Here is a 20038-nt window from a genome sequence, read left to right on the forward strand (position 1 = left end):
TCAGTTTTCCCATCTATAAAATGGGGAAGTCTTCATCTCATGAAGTTTCCATGACACTTCCTGAGTTTCTTTAAAGTCCCATACTGAGTTAGCGTTGTGCTTAGTGTCAGCTGGGGGTTCATGAAAATAGTTAGAGTTCAGCTTGAGCATTAGTTTGCGTGTGAAGAACATAACCTTTACGTTGGTTTCCTTAGGGGCAAGATGCACCAGTTGTCCCTTAATTAAATCAGTCAGGTCCCTGGCAATTTAACCTTTCCAGCTCAGAAAGAAATAAATCCCACATAAAAGAATGGTTTGCGTGATCTCAGGAAGAACGAGAAGAGGGGGCAGGAAGGGAGTGGCATTTCCTTTTTGTTTAATTTTAGAAATGTGAAACCTTCTTTATTAACCCAGCCTGTTCCACAAGCAATAGTGATATTAACGCCCCTTCAAGCACCCACCTTGCCTCTGCCCTCCTCTGTGTAGGTGGCGATCGTTGTGACCGATGGACGTCCCCAGGATGGAGTGCAGGATGTGTCAGCAAGGGCCAGAGCAGCTGGCATCGAGGTCTTTGCCATTGGGGTTGGCCGTGTGGACATGCACACACTGCGGCAGATCGCTAGCGAGCCCTTGGATGATCATGTGGCCTATGTAGAGAGCTACAGTGTCATAGAGAAGCTCACCCACAAGTTTCAAGAAGCTTTCTGTGGTAAGTCCTTGCCACAACCCCTGCGTTCCTAGCCAAGAGCTGCAAGTGGCTACCAGCAAGCTTTTCACATAGAACTTGTATGTGCGATCACCCTTCATCCATCTGCTTCCATGTTCCAAGGACTTGAGTCTGACAGAGCCCGAAGCAGTATGGAAAACAGATGCTCTTTGAAGTTGCCTTTCAAGAATTTCAGGTTTTGTTTAGGGAATTCCAGGTTTTAGTTAAAGAAGTCTCCAGAATTCACTGGCACAGAAGAGTTTGTAAATGTGAGCCACTTAGTCCTTGAGGCACTGAGAACGAACCTGGAAAACAGGAACTTTATATTGCTAAAATCATTGTCCTTATTGTTAAGCCTATCTGTCTGGGAAGTTCTGAGAATCTGGCTTGGAATTTCCCCCACCAGTATTGACTTCTGTATTCCCAGTCAAGTAAGGGACGGTTTCACTTCCCTGCCAGAGACTGAACAGCCTTTGCCCGACTATGCGGTTGTTTTTGCAAGCCTTGTGAGGCAGGAAATTCTCCTGGCTGGTACAGTATCTAATGCCTTTCTTACAACATATAAAAAGAGCCCGACTATCCTACAAACACATATTCACTCCTACATGAACTGTGAGGAACATGAACATGAACTCCTACATGAAAGTGAGAAAGCTTTATTACCTTCAAATGTACCCACAAGACTGTAGGAGGTGGTCTATAAATATCCACTTTATGTGTCAGCAAGAGAGGCCCAGGGGTTTCACATGCCCATCCTATCAAAGCACAAAATGTGTGGTGACACTTTTTAAAAGATGTGATACACTGCAGCGCCTATGGCAAGACATCGCAAACGTATATACACATATGGACCTGTAAAACTCTCAGAGACCAATTTCTCCAAGATGCGTAAAATTTCATGATTCAACTTTCAGGCTGAAAATGATGGGGCTGAGCAGCTTTTTGTCAAGGAAAATTTCTTCCTGTGTAGGGAGGAGGAAAATTTTGAATATAAAATGGGTCATGTATTATAATCAGGTGTCATTGCACCAGAAGCTCATGAAAGAGGGGAACAAATACTTCATACTAAAGGGAGGGTTAGAGACAAAATTTGAGAAGGTGTAATCCAGGCCATGAATATCCGTGGGAGTTTGTGTTGGCTGCCCTGGAGTCAGGAGTCAGCCAGAGACATAAAGGCCGGACAATGTGTTTTGAAGTTCTGGCACTGATGTAATTCAAAGAGATAAAGAGCAAAGGAAAAATACTTTCTATGCCTTGCTTTTCAAATGTGTAACATGCAGATGACAAAGTTCTCCCCATGGTAAAAACCCTCAGAGATGCATCCAAGGGAAGCACTGTGCTAAGGATTATTGTAGCTAACAGAGGATAGCACCATATTAACTGCCGAGTGGGTTGTTACAGTGCTATGCAAGCAGCTGCATAAAACTGTCCTTGGAGATGTACCCAAACACCACCTGCTCTTGCAAACAAAGGTTTGTGGGTACTGACAGCAGGAAGAACTGTGCAGCACTGGCCCCATAGCGCTCAACAAACACATAGGGAAAAAGGAAGACCCTTGGCAATCCAGCTACTAGTTAGATCTAATAAGCCACTAAGGTGGTGTCTGTAGGCTTCAGAAGACTCAACCTGAGAGCCCCGTGTTACAGCCATCTGCATGGTTAGTAATATTCCTAATGATATGAGCTATATATATGCTGGAAAGACCTAGCAGTGTTAGCACAATATGCAGATGTGTGAATTGGGAAGGCCAGAAGAAGCAGAAAATACACACAGAGCAGAATACAAATGACTTGAAATAATGAACAGAAGCCTCTTAACTTTGAAAGACTTTGTACCGCCTCCCATGGTTTTGGTAAACTTAACGCCCAGTTTTCTGCACAGATTTCCCTGGTATTTGTAAACTAATTTGGTTCAACCAGATCTATTTAGTTTTGAGTTTATTTTGCATCATCATTGCTGTAGCTGTGACAGTATTGTCAGTCACTAAGCCCTGCTGGGTCCGAGTGCTGCAGTTCAGCTTTTGTTTGCTCAGCATCTCAGGAGTCAGATCCAGGTTAAGATCAGCAGGCAGAAATGTTTGTAGAGAGCGAATCTGAAAGCTGCACGTGTGAGGGTCGCTCTGAAGTGAATTCCAACTATGTTTGCACATGAATCCCATCCAGGAAAGACAACTGCACATGGGGCTGAACTCACTAATCATAATTGTACTACATGGCTGGGAAAAATGGGTATTAGCCAGCCCAGATGGTAGGTTGGAAACCAAATCCCATCCAGCAGCTTTGGAGAGGGAAGTAGATTGTGATATGCTCAACAGGCAGAAGGGTTTTGCCCTTGTATGGAGACTGTTTCTAGTCCTGGCTCTGTCTTAGAGTCACAAGACTTGCAACAGCTTCTCCTTATCTCTCCTATCCCAGTCACTGCCAAGGAGTGATGACCTCTGCTGCTTTGTCTTTCCGCAGAGCAGATTTAGTTATCAATGAGTGTATGTCTGGGACAAATATGCTTTGTGCATTTGGTCTGAATTGAGAAGCCTTGGCATGGTCTCTGATTTTAATCTGCACCTTTGCTTACAGTGGTGTCAGACCTGTGTGCCACTGGAGACCATGACTGTGAGCAGGTTTGTACCAGCACCCCAGGAGCGTACAAGTGTGCTTGTAAAGAAGGTTTCACACTGAACAGTGATGGAAAGACCTGCAGCGGTATGTAATGATTTTCATTTGCACTGAGCTGAGCTGTGATCTGCAGTGGTATGGTGGGGATAGAACTGAGACAGGGGAGATGTGTTCTGCTCAAAAAGGGCAAAAAAGGAAATCATGCACTCCTAACCAATTATTTTCAAATTAATGTCAACTGTTGTTAAGTTTTGATCGATTAAGCCTATTTCATTACTGACAAAATGACACTAGGGTTATATTTCCCTACATAATTAATGGGGGTCTTAGTTTCTGTCTTCTTTTGCCCTCTTCTCATGTTTTGCTTCAGCTTGCAGTGGTGGGTTAGGATCTGCTCTGGATCTTGTGTTCCTGATTGATGGCTCCAAGAGTGTGCGGCCTGAGAACTTTGAGCTGGTGAAGAAATTCATCAACCAAATTGTGGACTCACTGGAGGTGTCAGACAAACAGGCCCAAGTTGGCCTGGTTCAGTACTCCAGTTCTGTCAGACAGGAGTTTCCACTGGGGCAGTTCAAGAACAAGAAGGACATCAAAGCAGCAGTCAAGAAAATGGCCTACATGGAGAAAGGAACAATGACGGGACAGGCTCTGAAGTACCTCATTGACAGTTCCTTTTCTATCATCAATGGAGCTAGGCCTGGGGTCCCCAAGGTGGGCATAGTCTTTACTGATGGACGGTCACAAGATTACATCACTGATGCTGCTAATCAAGCCAAAGACTTAGGTAGGTTTCCTGAATTCTCAGTGACTTCTTTCTCCCTTGGACCAAGTACTGCATCTAGTATCATCCTAGGTATGATTCTTTCCCTGGATACATCTCTTACTTAGGGTAGAAATAGGTCACTATAGAGTGACTTTGTCGAGGTGTTGCCTGACTACCCTTGCACACTCATAAAGAACTTGGAGCAGCTCTGGCTGGGGTTCAGATGAGTCTTGGTTTGCCAGCAGCTGGCCTTTGTTCCCACAGCCCCTCTATCTTTGATCTAAGTCTACTGGAGGTCTCTCTGCTGTGCAGGATGGAGTTTCACACATTTGGTACGGGGTGCACACTGGTCTAACATGCTTCACATAAATGTGAAGGAAACCACAGGGAGAAGCTTAGGATTTGTCTGATGTTGGTAATGAAAGTCACGTCAGCATCAGTGGCACTGACGGTGAGGCAGCAGTGACCATCAGAGTCCCATTGAGAATAATGGCAGTTGCAGGGCCAAGTGTGGCTTGGCTGTAGCAGCCTTAAGATCTGTAAAAGAAAAAGAAGAAATAAAACAATAAATAAAGCAGAAACACAGATTAAGGGAGTAACCATGGACTCCCTGTTCAAATCCCAGACACACTAAGAAAGCTTCTTTACCCTCTACTGGAATATTAAAAATGCACAGTGGCTACATATTGGTATTTTTGTATGTCTAAATACCATGAAGTATAAATATCTTGAGATATGCCCCTTTGCTGACCTGCCAAACAAGTTCCCAAATCTCCTGACATCTCTGTGTTAGATGGTGAGAATATGCACATGAATTGCTAAACCCTTTCCTTGCCTTTAACTTCTATCTCGATGGGACTAAGGGCTAGCACATCACAATAAAGGTCAGGTAGGAGCTTATGAGAAGTTGATATTTACAAAGCAAGGTGACATGTGGATGTTCAGCACATAAAACAAAAAGTCCTTATAAACTGTGTAGAGTTTGTTTTTCTGTGTTGACAAAAATTTATGCCTTGTTTCTTCCTCTTCTTTTGTCCCTACACAGAAATCTCCAACATGTGTTCATAACTTGTTTCAGTGGGATAAACAACAAGATGCTTATATCTAGATTCCAAACATGTTAATCGAGTTCAACTTTAAAAAAAACCAAATATTGGATACATCCAGAGGTAGAAAGACAAGGCAAAGGGGAGGAAGGGAAACCAGTGTCTAGACATGGACAGGTAGAGGCAAGTATTTTGAAACAGGTGTTTCAAAATCACTAATATCACCACTCAAGTCAATGGGAAAACTGCAGTTTAGTTCAATAGAAACAGATTTAAGCCAGACATGGCTGATCAATCTCTTGGCAGTATAAGCATCTACCTGGACATGTTCTTAACTCACAGTATAGGCTGCTCCTGACAGACTGTATGAGTTGCAATTTTAGAAAGAGGTTCAGCTACAATTTTACTGAACCGCAGGTCTCCATTGCACAGGGAACTTTGCCACTGCATAGGCTGATTAGTGGTTTTGAATTAGGATTGAAATCTTCCACTGTTCCCTTTTGCTGCATTATTGCTTCCATATTATTTGGATGCATGATTCTGGCAGGGTGTTATGATCATCTGTACTTGTATCTTCAAAACATGGTTCTTGCGGTGATAGTGGGCATTGTCTGCATAATTCCAGTAAGACTTTGCCTGCAAAAATATTTTGCAACCCTGGCTGACCTAATCAAAAGAAGTCTGTAATAGTAAAGGGTGAGGGCATTAATTTCCTGGTTAACATCTGCAGACCTGTGTGGAAACTAAGGGCCCAGAAGGTGACCAAGGACATGCAAGCCGACAGGGGGTTGGAACCATAGCAGCATGATGCTCCATGGCTGTCCGACTCACAGGATCCCATTGCTCGCAGGCTTTAGGATGTTTGCTGTGGGAGTTGGCAATGCAGTTGAGGATGAGCTGAGGGAAATTGCTTCAGAACCAGTAGCTGAGCACTACTTCTACACAGCTGACTTCAGAACCATCAGCAAGATTGGGAAGAAGCTACAAATGAAAATCTGCATTGGTGAGAGTGGGGGAGTGGGGAGAGGGCGGGATTTGGTCACAGCATTGGAAGGCTGGAGGCAGAAGGACAAAAATGTTCCTTCAGTTGGATGTTATAAAAAGCTCTCTTCTCAGCGTATCGAGTTGGCACAGTATCATGGAAGGATCATGAGACATCAACATTTTGGTTACCTAAACACAGCCACCCCGACACCTCAGCCACCTCCCTTTCTCACAAGCTGCCTTCTCCTTCCCTTTTTCTCCACCTTTCTCTCTTTCTTTGCCTTCCTCTTCAGAAACTATGAATTCAGGCTCTTCCAGGTCCTGGGAATAGCCAAAAGTGACATAAAGGAAGAAGAGATGCTCTTAAAAGAGAAGCTAATGGTTGATTTATTTGTCTTAATTTGAAGATCATCACAAAATTGGATATCTGAAGTGAAGCTTGCTAACCACTGGCTGGTTCTACAGCCAAACAGGTACCACAGGGGTGACATGTTTCAAGTTAAAAGAAGCATCTAGTATCTTCTACATGGCTTGTAGTGTCTAAATTGGGGCAAGATGAATGCTAAGTTGCTCATGTTTGGGTAGCCTAGTGAAGCAAAGACTGAGAGAGGACTGAGTGGGAGACAGGCACGATAAGAGTAGGTAAAGAATAACATAAAATTTAAAGACTATTGACCTTCAAATAACCTAGGTTTTAAAACTATTGAAAAAAGAACTACCACAATTATTTTAGATTTTTGTTTTGAAGGAATCATATGCCTTCTATGAAGTATTGGCCTTTTGCAATGCTTCTGCTTGTTCAGGCAGATCATAGTGAATCCCAAACACTTGGGCTTCATTCATAGACACTGAATACCTTGTAGGGCTTCCAAGAGTAACACTGCTGGGCTCAGCAGGAACCTAATACTCTCTTGTCAAGACCAGCTGGTCAGGCTCCTTTATCCTGCTAGGCAAATGCTTCCTTCCAGTTCCCAGCAGATACATTGCACACACCTATGATGGGGCTCATTTAGTTCCCGAGAGCTCTAAGAAGCTCAGCTCTACTTCTCATAAGTGTGTAGACCTGCCTTTGAGTGCCCATGGCCCCACTCAGTGCAGGTATCTCCACTCCTCTTATGGTATGTGGAGACACTCTACAGCATCAACTGGATGAAATAATGCACATTGCCAAATTTTAATCTCCTTTTCCCCTTTTCTTTGCAATCTCTAACATTGTTATTTGTGCCAAAGCTAAGAGATATCCATGTAAATATTAGTGGGTTAGCAGCAAGTGGCTCATCTGTTTCTATCCCTGAGTGTCTATTAGAGAGAAAAAAAAGTAGTGGTCAGGAGCCTTGCCTCAGGAAATCTAGATTTGATTCCTTCCATCCTTACAGATGTCCTGGGTCATGCTGGGCAAGTGTCCTGATCTCCAGATTCATAAAGATGGGACCTTCCTCCCTGCTGGGGAAGGTTGAGAGCGACAACAACCTTCAGGGTCCTGTGTCTGCAGAACCCGGTAGCCAGGCTTGCAAGATAGAGATTCTCTGCCATGGCTCCTTTAAAAAGTAGGAGTTGATCCAAGCTATATGAAACCCCCCAATATATTGTATTTAAATATCTTTCCAGAAAGGAAATCCATTTAGGCTTCAGCATTCAAAAAAAAAAAAGTAAAAATATATTTTGGAAAAAAATATTTGTTTGCAAAATCATCAATTTTGGTAAATACCTCAATGTTTGAGGTTTTGTGGGGTTTTTTGTTTGTTTGTTTGTTTTTGTAAGGAAAGGAAATATTTGTATTTGTTTGATTCACAGTGCCAGCTTGTATTTATCAACAAATGGCTAGAACTCTTAATATTCAGCTTTAGTTTATTCATGACAGGTTTAATCCTATTGTGTTTTTGTGCAAGTGATGTCCTTTCCCTTAAAAAGGCCTTTGCCTATGTACTCCTTCCATTTGTTAGGCAGCTGAGCTGACTCAGTGTGGACTGGGAAACATTTCCTTTCTTTTCCCAGTCATCTCAGTATCCTTTTGTGCTCCTATTCCAGTTTCAATTATTTTTTCTTGAAGAATATGTAAATTATTGACATAGATTGGCAAATTGATTAGCAAAACCAGCACATTTCTCTGCTTGCTGAAGAAATGAAGTACTGAAGCAAAGCTCAAACAAGTCTTGACTCTCAGATCGTGAACAGTGCCTCCAGTTTGTATTTCACAAAGTGAGTACGGCCCCGTGGTGATGTTATTGGGAAGGCAGAGGCTGGTTTGAGCACTGTATTTGGTCAGATTCAGATTTTTGAGGCAAACCCGAAGCATCAGTAGTAGAGCTTCAGAGGGCTTTCAGGAAACTGGAAATCCAGGGAAGACTTTTCGTGAACAGAGTTTGGCCTATATAAAAAGAAAATGTGAGATTCTCTCGTCATCTGGGGTTAAAGCCGGAAGTGAATAGTCAGATAATTAGAAGGAATGATGTTTTTATTTCCTTCTTGTTTCTGATAAAGAGAATGAGAATTGCTTTATTTCACCTGTCTCAGTGATTTTGATTTAATCCTTTTTTTGTGCCATTTAACTCATCTTCTTGATATTCTGATCCACAGAGGAAGATCCATGTGAATGTAAATCTATTATGAAGTTCCAGACAAAAGTAGAAGACCTTATAAATTCATTGAAGCGGAAATATATCCTTCAGAAACTGTCTTTGTTCAGAACTCAGTGGGTTGGGTTGTGCTTTTGGAAAGAACCAGTGTGAAAAGTCTGCTTATGAGGGAAGGAGGTTGGGTAGGCTGTCAGGAAGCTGGGAAACAAGGTACTTGGGTTATGAATAGATATAACAAGAAAAGTCCCTGCACCAGAGTGAGTAGCTACTGGTCTGACCCAGAGTAAGTGACCAAAACCAATAGAGCCAAAATAGAATGTGTCAAACCATTGCAAGACAGCTATGAGCTATAGGCACTAAGACATAGGTCAGTTTTTAGAAAGATGCTTAAATGATGCCCATGTGATGTGTGTGGAAGCTTGGGTCATGCATGGGATGATGATGCTGCCTCTGCAAGCTGCAGGTCCTGTGGAGGAGGCCCGAAGGTGAGGGCTGAGAACAGCAGTGGCTAGCACTGGGCTGGGAGCAGGCAAAACCACTGGTGCCCACATGCAGCCTCCCCAGTCATTAAAGCTCCATGGAGGGGATTCTTTTTATGACAGTAAACATCTACAATGCAAACATCCAAGCTGGCTGCCTAAGTTGCTCCACAGCACTGGAAGGAAAGAAGGTCTTCTACAGCTAACCACCTCTTATTGTATAGTTGGTGGTCTGGATAAATTTAGATGGATATGTCCAATATTAAGATGAGTAGGTCCAAATTACCCCAGCTGGCTAAAACTAATTTTTGGGAGACTAACCCTCAGGTACCTACTCACTGCGAACATCTCCAGTGAGATGAGCTGGGTCCCATCTGAACTGAGTTTGTGGGGCTGCATTCTGCCACGCTGGGTCTTGCCATATTGCACAAAGACCATGAATAAGTGGATGAAAGAGAAACAAGGAAAAAAAAAAACTTCTCATGGGGAGAGGAATTACTGAAACCCTGGGGTGGCTCACACAGGGCTAGGAAGATTTTTCATTACTGAGAATAAGGAGAGAATACAATTTCAAAAGCAATGTTCTAATTGATTCACACATCTCTGTGCTTTGCTATGTCAGTTGCAGGGTATATTTTCTACTCTTTAACTTCAGTTGAGTGAAATCCACGACTTCTGTTATGCAAAAGGTCAGAGTAAATCAGTAGTTCTCACCCAGCGGGTTGCCATTCCCAGGCACATCATGAAAAGCAATTAGTGAAAAGAGCAGAAAAATTGTGACACACTACAGAACTCCAAGAAAAGCAAGAAAAGCATTCTGCTCCACTCCTCACGCCACCCATCCTCCACAAGGTCAGGGATTCTCTGCCAACCACTCAAAACATGCTCCAATCATCCTCACATTTTTTAATCTTCCTTCCATAGGAAACGTATAGGTGCACATGAGTATGTGTGCATGCATGACTGTATCCCACCTTCAGTAAAAGTTCATCAACCTGAACCGTTCTGGAAATGCCAGAGCAGGTGATGACAGCATCCCTCTGGCCCTGCTTCCAGCCAGGCAGCTCCACTCCTTCCCTGTTCTGCCAGCCTGGGGACCACTTGGGCAAGGAATCACCAACGCTCACTGTCATTTTTTCCCCTTAACTTTTGCTCACTGGAAGCTGTGGCAAAAAGGATCGAAGCCCTGGAGAACAAGATCATCTAAGAGCCCAAAACAATATTATTTCCTTGCTTCCTAATGTAACAAAACTAGAACTCCTTCATTTGTAACAGAGGGCAGCCCAGCCACAGTGCTATGGCCAGCTTGTATTTTTTTAAAGAGTCTAGTCTACCTGCATTTGTTTAAAAGGGAAGAAGTATAACAGTAGAGCAGACATTGTATAGTGGGCAGAGCACTGGGTGTGGCTGAGAGCTAGATCACGCTAATGTTTGTTGCATCGTATAGAGTGCATATATTAAAAAAAACTGAAAAGATTTGTTCTCGATTTAAAGCTTAATATATATGTGTGTTAAGAAGTACTTGATTATGAGTTCTGTGAATCCTTGCTGTGTTCTTCTGCATCTTTTGTTTCTATGCATGAGATAATTTAATTTAAAAGTCAAAGTGACTTAAAATCAACTCAGATGCTGAGTGTAAAACATCAAAGCCGCTGATCAGTTTATTATTTAAGCATGATGCATTTGTCAGTAAGTAGGTGAAATGCAATAATGAGCTCTGTGCGCTGCAGACAAGATAGGATAGGACGCTGCTGCTAGTTGGGTTTATCCATAGCTGCTGCACAATGTAGAAAGAAAAGCTCAGCTTTCCTAGCCAGCTAGTGGTCCCACAACATCTCAGTGAACTAGCACTTGAGCTAGACCTGTTGTGGGTAAGCCCTGATAATGTGCAAGGAGCCAGCAGTTGTGGCTCTGTGTAAGGCAAGGCAGTGCCGCTAACACCAACCCCAGCAGACGTACCCCTGCTCCTCATCTCTCCGGTCTCCACAATTTCAGCCAAAGCTACAAATCATCACTAGCACCTAAACCACAGGGAACTGCTGCGGGAGCTGCTGCCCATGGAAGTGGTGCCTGCATTACCACGTCGACCAGAGGCTTACTAGCTCCTTCCTCATCCCACACCTCTAAGCACCTTCAGAGCCAGTTAAGTTCCTCTCAAGACCTTTCAGACTCTTCTTCTGTTCCTGGGTTCCCAGCACTGGCAAGGCAAAAAAGCAATGTGGACTGGAAGCATCAAACGCTGCCTATCTCCTACAGCTGTAGTCTGGCTAGGCGTTGGGGGAAGCAGCCGTGTTTGTTCATAGCACCACAGCGCACCAGTGAATGTGAGCACAAGGGGTTGGGTTTAGAGAGTTTTTTTATTTTTATTTTTTATATCAAAATATTTATACTTGAGACTCAGTGAAAAGCTTTTCAGAATAACTCAGCCTGTTCAGAAATGTCACCATAGTACATGTGTTTGGGATGAACATTAAAAGTTTGCTGAAAATTCTAAAACTGAATTTAACTTACTTTTCTGTGTAAGCTTCGTGGTAGTTGCCTGACAACAATACCTCTCTATAGTCTTGCTGGCGAGTAGGAAAGCCTTCATCTCATGTCACAGCCTTTTATTTCAATGCAGGAGAATGAACAGGTCCATAGAGAAACTGAGACCCCCTTCCTCAAAACAGAAAGCTTCTTTTAAAAAACAAATAATTTATTATATTCTTGGCCTTGCAGGAATGAGTCAACACATTTCCAAGCATTAGCTCAAGGATTACAGTCAGTTCTTGATAGCAAAACTTTGTCCTCTCAGTCAAATCTTGTATACCACAGACTCCCAAGTAACCCCTACCAACTCCTGGACTTCTCGGGATAAGATTTCTGTCATCCAATTTTACACATGTATAATATAGACCTCTAAAGGCTGAGCTTCTCATGTTACATTTGTTTCTCAATAGAAATAATATTAATAAAAAAGTTAGAAAAAATCCCACAGGGTATGTTTGTCAGCATTATCTAATGTGCACATTTTAGTGCAACAAAGCAGCACCCAAGCATATTTCTCTTTACAGAATAGATTATAACAACTCCTTCAGACTTATACAATTAACTTTTAAACACCTCACCCAAGGCAACGAAGTTGCCTCTACTTCCATCCAAGGAATCTTTTTCCTGGTTATGTGGAATCACTTTCCATCTTAAAGATAATACATTTCTAATGGGAGATAATATAATAAAAATAAAGATAATCGATTTATAATGCAGCAAGCAGAAGAAGCTTCTGCATGCTCTAGTTCTCAACTTCTCTTTTTGTCAGTGGCTGAGCTTCTGACAGTGCAGGATCTCACCTTGCTGGTGAATAACGTTGTGTATCAACACAGTGTTACAGCCAAGCAATACTTAAAGAGGACTTGTCAGAAAGATGGGGACGGACTCTCTAATAGGACCTGTAGCCATAGGACAAGGGCTAATGGTTTTAAACAAAAAGAGATTGGATGCAACCTAGATATAAGGAAGTTATATTTTATGATGAGGGTGGTGTAATGGTGGCACATGTTGCCCAGAGAGGCGGTAGATGCCCCATCCCTGGTGACATTCAAGGCCAGGCTGCATGGGGCTGTGAGCATCCTGATTCAGTTGAAGATGTCCCTGCTTACTGCAGGGGGCTGGACTAGATGGCCTGTAAAGGTCCCTCCCAATGTGATTCTATGATCTGGTATGCATGCAGACAGAAAGTGTTACACAAACAAGCTATAGCGGAGGACTGCTGAGGGAGCAAGTGAGTAGCAACTCAGGAGCTGGGTGTGAAAATAAGGAGGAACATATAGGGTTGTAATGGATCATCTCCTTGAGTCAGGAATAATGGATCCATAATGGCTGCCAATGGGAAGACCTGGAGGTCCAGCAGTTGATCAAACAAGCCTATGTATCATCTTTTCACTGTTGCTTAATGAGTTGCTGATTCTGTTGTCACTGTTCAAAGCCAGGGTTCAAGTAGAGCCCCCAAAAAACAGAGATAATAGAAATATTTAACAATTCTCACCACAGTCCCTACTAGCTTCACTGGGTAATAGACTGGGCTCAAAAATCCTTCCAGCACCATATGTCCAGGGATGAGTTAGAGGATTTTTTTTCCCCATGACAAAGCCACGAAAAGAGATAACAGCAACTCCTGGCCAGAGAAAATTCCAGGAAGCATCCAGACTTTGTGAAATGCAGAGGGACCCTGCCGGAAACTCACTGCTTGTCAGGCTGATCTCCACAGGTGAGGTGGGGACGAAGCCATGGGTGTCGGTTTAACCCTGGCCGGCAACCAAGCACCATGCAGCTGCTTGCTCACTCCCCCTCACCCAGAGGGATGGGAAAGAGAATCAGAAAGGAATGTAAAACTCAAGGGTTGAGATAAGAACAATTTAATAAGTAAAGCAAAAGCTGCTTACACAAGCAAAGCAAAGCAAAGAATTCATTCCCCACTTCCCATGAGCCGGCAGGTGTTCAGCCATCCCCAGGAAAGCAGGGCTCCATCACACGTAATGGGTACTCGGGAAGACAAACGCCGTAATGCCAAATGTCCCTCCCTTCCTTCTTCTTCCCCCACTTTATATACTCAGCATGACATCATATGGTGTGGAATACCTCTTTGGCTGCTTCAGGGCAGCTGACCTGGCTATGTCCCTTCCCAGTCTCTTGTGCCCCTCCAGCCCTCTGGCTGGCAGGGCTCAAGGAACCCACAAGTCCCTGACTTAGTATAAACATCACCCAGCAATAACTAAAAACATCAGTGCGGTTATCAACATTTTTCTCATATCAGTACCAAAACACAGCACTTTACTAGCTCCTAAAAAGAAAATTAACTCCATCCGAGCTGAAACCGGGATACTGGGAGCCTCATTTCTTACTCCCAGAAAAGACATGAGGTTCTAGCTGTGTTGAAATTGTTGTCTTGTGGCGCAGGGTTTCAATGAAAACAGAACTTTTGGGCCAGGGGTTTTTTTGTTGGTTTTTTGGGGTTTTTTTGCTGTTTCTGTCATGTTTGTACAGCCTAGTACTCATCTGGTCCTCATGGAATACATGGTTTAATGTAATGTCCAGGTTCCCTCACATATTTCTGGACATTCTCTACTCTGTTTTTCTCTTTTACCATTTCTTTCTATGTCTCTTCAATCCAACATCTGATCAGAAGCAATTCACTTCCATCTGATAAGATGATGACAGCATTATTTTTTTTTCCCCAGCTATAATCAGTTTGTCAATCATGGAAATGAGCTCCTGTAGTTAATTTTCTCATATGCCTATTTATTCTTTAAATGCCTTGAAAGTAAAATTTAATAGTCTCAGGAGCTAAAAGATGGATTTGATTTTTATTTCCTGTCATGGCACCCATGGAAATGTCTACATGATGGGATAATGTCATTCTGCAGTTTAAGCCAGAAGCATTAAGCAGAAAAGTTTGCCTGGCTTTTTCTGGTGATGGGATAAATTCCTGCAAGGTGAGGGCTGATTCTTCATCCTCACAGAAAACTGCATCCATTCCCACTACCTTGCCCATTGCCACTTTAATCCAACTGCTTCCATAAAACTCAATACCGATCATTTCTTTGGGGAGCAAAACCATCCCCAGCCCTTTCTAAGGAGGCTGATCCAGGAAGGACCATGCCTAGGGGCTAGTGACTCAAATTGGGATATGAAGGGCTGATATACCAAGTATTGCTCCTTCAAACCTCTGCAAGCCACCTTGAGGGAAGGACCTAGGAGGCACGGTGTCTTCCTAAATCACCAAGTTCCTTGTTTTGGAGCAGTACTCCTGGATGCTGCGAAGAAATGCCCCTACCTGCAGACACAGTAGTTTATGTTTTGGGTTTTTTTATGGAGAGCATACCATTATATCTGTCTTTCCCTAGCTGTCCTTCCTAGAGTAAGTATATCTGTCCACCTGTCTGTCCATCCATGCATCTGTCCATCTCTGCCTTCCATCCAACAAGTCACCAGGCCTATGTAACACAGCTGAAACCCTCCACCAGAAGCATGGCATAGGAGAGGGCTGGATATGGTTTGCAGGTGTAAACAGAAAAGAATGCTTGTGCAGTGCTCTGCAATGGCAGGAGGGCCAAGATACATGATCAGGAACAGAATTCCTTCTCTAACTAATGTTTTGTTTTGTGTTACAGATAAAGCAGAACTAAACTAATTATCAATTATTTTTTCCTCCCTTCTTGCTTCTCCTGGCTTAAAACAACAAAAGAGCTCTTGCAATTCCAAAGTCAATTAGTCACTGGGCTAGAACATAGGCTTTTGACATTGTAATTAGACTTCATTAATGGATCACCAGCAGCAGCAAGATGGAAACCTACTAGATGAGCCTCTCCTTGCATTTTCTTTCAGCTAATTACATGCTTATCTTGGAAACAAAAGATGCTGTGAATAAAGAAAAAAACCCCAATTATGTGTCCCAAATTGCGGACTGACGGGCTTATAGTGAAAGCCTCCTTGCTTGAGGTTGTAAAATGGTCCTTCTGCAGCCACAGAACTTCTTTTCCTTACCTTTGCTGCTGCCCACTACATATCACCAGTCCTTCTCTCCATGTTGCCACCAATCCCAAGTTCGTTTAGGTCTTCTGGACACGTAATTTATAAAACGCTGTCCCTTGGGTGTGCAAAAAACCCTTGTCCACTTTTTCCTTACTTCCTCTTTGGGTGCTGAGCATGCCATGGAAGGACTGAAGCTGCCACTGCTCCCAGAGGCAGGAGGAGATCTCTGCCTTCCAGCAGAGCTCTCTTGCCAACAAGACCCCTCTGGGGAAGCAATTTTCTCATGCAGGTCATTGATATTATAGCACAGGGTGATTAGTAATCAAATAAAAAACTGCTTTCAATTAAACTGAGGGCTTCTAGCTTGGTAGCATCTTTCAATAGCAATTTGTAACACTAATGCAAATACAATTACTGCTAATTAATGGGTAGGTAGCAGACCAGATATTACGACAATTTTTCTCCAAGCAACACCAGGCAGTGAAACCTGTCTCACACTGTATGAATGTACTGCTCCCTGTGAAAAGCGCTAAGCTTCCTCTCTCTTAGTCCTCTGAGGTAATTCAGTGAACAGATAGTTTAAGGTGCTAGTAAATTTACGTTGTGCAAATTATTATTTGTCATTTTATGTTCAACTTGGGAAGAGGCTTCAACAAGCCGTAGTACACTGCCCTGTGTAATTCCTTTCATGATGAACTTGCTAAGGATCAGAGCTCTGGCAATAAATTGTAAGTAGCTTTATACTTCAGATAGTCATTTGGATTTATTTATTTTTTAATCACCAATGATAGCAGGAACTGTTTTGCAAGTTTTACAATTGTTGTGGTATTTTACTGTTCTGCGGCCTATTCCCACTGTTATGTACTGCATAGATTAGACTGGAGATAACAATAAATGCTGAACAGTTATTTGTCCTTAGGTAGTGCTGTGTTCTTTGATGGAGATTGGATTGCTATGCCTCTCCTCTGGATGGAGAAAGTGAACCCTCAGGATGCAGAGCAGGCAGCATCATAAAGCACTTAAGGCATCATAGAAGGAGGTGGAGGGATGAGCAGGAAGGGAGAGTGCCTGGATCTCCAGGGCTCTCCTAAAGCAGATGAAGGACAGGGCACAGGGGAAATTTACAGCTGAGCAATGAGGTGTGTTACTTCTACACCTCTGAGCACACTCGCATTCCTCTGATTCTCCATCCTGGACGATGGAGACCTGTCCATGTGACCAAGTGATATCTCTGGGTCACAACAGATTTCCCCCCTTGCCCCCCCCACCCCCAGCACTGCCCAGCTCTCTTCCCTAGCTGGCGTGACCTCTTCTTGATGAAAAAGTCCATGTTTTGGAGAGAAGGAGGGAGTGCTAAAAAGCCTCTCCCTGTGTTTGGAGCTGAAGTTTGCAGCACAGAACGCTGCAGATTCATACTACAGCCCGCTCTTTCTCCCCGCCTTACAAAGGGCACAGCAAGGGAAGAAGAGTTTGAAAGGGGCCACTTCTCCACATCCATCAGTCAGCTGGAAACAGGGACTCTGGCACCACAGAGTGCCCTTATGTGGGCTGGGTTGTGAACAGGCATGTCCTGTCCCAGAGCTGGTGTGTAAAGGCGTACCTGCAGATAGCAAGGAACACAAACGGGTGTTTGTGGTTGCACTCAGATCGTGTGGAGGGCTCCACAGTCTCAGGGACTCTGTTCCTAGACCTTCCAGAAAGGAATATAATTAATAAACCACCTACGTGGGGGAAATCACTGCCTGACCTTTCATGCAGTCAACCTGCAGTGTCATCGCCTGACACTTCTGGTTTTTATCAGTGTACCCACAAATTAGCCACGATGTCTCACCAGCTAATAGGAAGAGAGTAATTACTGGTGCTACTGCTAGAGCTGATATCAAGGACTGCTGTGGGAAATAAAGGATTAATTTCAACTATATATGTAGGAGATCTTGATAGCAGCAGGTGAAAGGGGAAAAGAAAATTTAAAGTAGACATCAGTGCGGGAACGGACATACAATTGTAGAAGTCGAAAGATATTTGGAACTGATGTGCAATATTCTTAGTGTGTAGGACAGTGATGGAAACTTCTCAAACCCACAGGCTGTTTCCTTGTAGTAATCACTGAACAAAGTGGGAAAACTCACAGAGAGAAGACAGGAACAGAAAGATGGGGTTTTTTTCACATCTCAGGGGCCTGTACCCAAAATCAGAATTAGGGGGAGGGTGAGATGGGACTGGCATTAAACCAGCAAAACTTAAAATGGACCATCTGAGACGACACGCTGCAGACCCCAGGAGCTGGGCTGGGGTGGGAGGGCTGGTTGCAATTTGGCTGAAACAGGATCAAACCTGTGTGTTCCCAGGTGTCAGGGTGTACCAAGGGGATGGAGATGCCTCTCCTGTCTCTGTGCTGACCACTTGGAGTGGCTAGGTTGAGCACCAGGTACTCCTGCAGGTGGGCACCAGGGGCTGTGAGGGCAGGGCTGGGTTACACCCCTCACACTTTGCAGGATCATACTGGGTCGCATTTCTTACCAAAACGTCCAGTTTCTCCATATCCCCAGCCTATTCTGGAAAGCCTTGGAATACCAAATGCTCAGGAAATAGGGAGATAGCTGGCTGGATGTGTAAGAGGGAGGGTGATAGATGTGAGAGGGAAAAGGATCTTGGCTTTAAAATGTGTATGACTTCCTGGCCTGAATGAGGCTGTCTGTTTTAGGGCATAAAGAAAAAAAAAAAACCAAAAAAACCTGTGCTTGTTCATTTCAGGTAAGTTTTCCTGAGCAGAGGACATTTGGGACAACAGGTACAGCAGCGAGGGGTAAGGATGCCCCCTCCGCAGAGCAGCTGGTGGGACCAAGGCCCCCCCACTGTGCACACAGCCGGGCAGTGGGACACAGACCTGCCCTGCGGGACACCTGGCTCCAGGTGACCAGCCACAGCCCTAGCCATGCACTGCATGAACAAGCAGCTCTGGATGAGGTAGATGCAGTGCAGGAGTCAGGTTGGCATTTCTGACAGTGTGTTGAAGCACAGGATGCATCCAGATGTGGAGACGGACAAACAGCAGCCATTGCCTGGTGCCACATGGATTGAACTGGGAGCACTGGGACTCCATCCCTTCTGTTTCCCCATGCTACACCCCGGTGTGTTCAGCAGAGGCTCATGCAACACAGTCCCCCAGCACAGAGGGGACATCCCTTGCCACCTTGTACATCCTTGGGCACCCAGAGAAGCCCAAGGCTTGTGCCAGGCTCTGCTCTTAGGGCACATCCCCTGCTCTGCACCGTGCTGGATGGAGCCTGGTAAGGAACCCATGGTGGAGACTTGGTTTTGGGGGAGCCCTGCACCATGGCAGGGTGCAAGACCCTGAGACAAAACTCCACAGTCCTTTTGCAGGCAGCATGTTTAGGGCAGTAGGATGAAGGATGCTCTTTGCAGCAGTAATGAAAGGCGGGGGGGATGGGGGCAGCATCAGCAATGCAAAAGCTGATTTCCAAGAGGGCGAGGGGGCTACCAGCCAGGCTTTACATCCCTGTTACACAGTGCCGGGACGCACACCACTTGCAATATGTCACCGTGGTCACTAGATGTCCCCATATGAATGCAAATTACAGCCTCCCACACACACACACACACACACCCGTCCTCCAAAACCCGTCCTCCACCCTCCACCCCGTGCTACTACCCGGCTGTTCTCCTTGACACTGACGGTAATTAAAGATAACACCACTTAGCCTTCTGCCATTTGCACTGAAGCAGCAATGTTTGATTTGTTGGACCTTTGCATCAAAAAAAGTTTAAATAAATCAGCACCTCTGCAGCAGCAATCAGTGGCAGCCGTGGCTAGCGAGGGGCTGCGGGAGGGCTGCAGTGGGGCTGTGCTTGCTCCCTGCGCTCAGGTTGATGCACCCTATTCATACCCTGCATCCTCTGTGCATCACCAGGCCGATGGGATTCTTTCTTGTTCTTGGGGAGCACAGGAAGGAAAAGAAGCTGCTTCCTTCCCGAGATGGTGCTGTGCTGAGCTGGGACCGGCGGTAACAGCAGCTCCCATCCCACTGCCCATGCTGGGTGCCTGGACAAGCCCTGAGGTTGGTGGGGGCTGCCTGAGCTGCCAATAGCCCAGGTCGGGGAAAGTGAGGCACAGAAGTGAATTGCCCAAGGCCAGGGAGATGTACTGAAGTAAGAAAGAAGGCTGGCCAGAGGGAGAGCAAGCCTGTGCCAGGGAAGTAGGGAGCAAACTAAACAGCAAGAACTGGCCACAGGTAAAGGCTGATGTGAGATTTTTGGTCCTCAAGGGTTCAGCAGTAGGAGTCAGGGCAGGGATGCTCGAAGTGTTCAGAGCTCAGCTGGAGGCAGCCTGGAGGAGCCTGCTCTGTGTTTGCCCTGCTCTGA

General features: G+C 44.5%; 2 protein-coding genes and 1 long non-coding RNA gene across 3 annotated transcripts in view; 1 reads left to right on the forward strand and 2 right to left on the reverse strand.

The window, feature by feature from the left end:
• The window catches only part of LOC129735482 (uncharacterized), a 19374-nt gene extending 18820 nt beyond the window's left edge, over window positions 1-554 (reverse strand). Inside the window, exon 1 of the long non-coding RNA XR_008731164.1 lies at window positions 441-554. This is a non-coding gene — a long non-coding RNA (uncharacterized LOC129735482). The remainder of the gene's footprint in view (window positions 1-440) is intronic.
• Window positions 1-11839, forward strand: part of MATN1 (matrilin 1) — a 21950-nt gene extending 10111 nt beyond the window's left edge. Inside the window, exons 3-6 of the mRNA XM_055703472.1 lie at window positions 466-688; window positions 3259-3384; window positions 3668-4081; window positions 5957-11839. Coding sequence (XP_055559447.1) covers window positions 466-688; window positions 3259-3384; window positions 3668-4081; window positions 5957-6495 — 1302 coding nt within the window. The 3' untranslated portion in view covers window positions 6496-11839. The remainder of the gene's footprint in view (window positions 1-465; window positions 689-3258; window positions 3385-3667; window positions 4082-5956) is intronic.
• The window catches only part of LOC114014320 (endoplasmic reticulum-Golgi intermediate compartment protein 3-like), a 41035-nt gene continuing 25055 nt past the window's right edge, over window positions 4059-20038 (reverse strand). Inside the window, exon 4 of the mRNA XM_055703479.1 lies at window positions 4059-4597. Within this exon, the coding sequence (XP_055559454.1) occupies window positions 4530-4597 (68 nt within the window). The 3' untranslated portion in view covers window positions 4059-4529. The remainder of the gene's footprint in view (window positions 4598-20038) is intronic.

This window comes from Falco cherrug, chromosome 3, assembly GCF_023634085.1.
Source record: "Falco cherrug isolate bFalChe1 chromosome 3, bFalChe1.pri, whole genome shotgun sequence".
In the NCBI taxonomy this organism is placed as follows: domain Eukaryota; kingdom Metazoa; phylum Chordata; class Aves; order Falconiformes; family Falconidae; genus Falco; species Falco cherrug.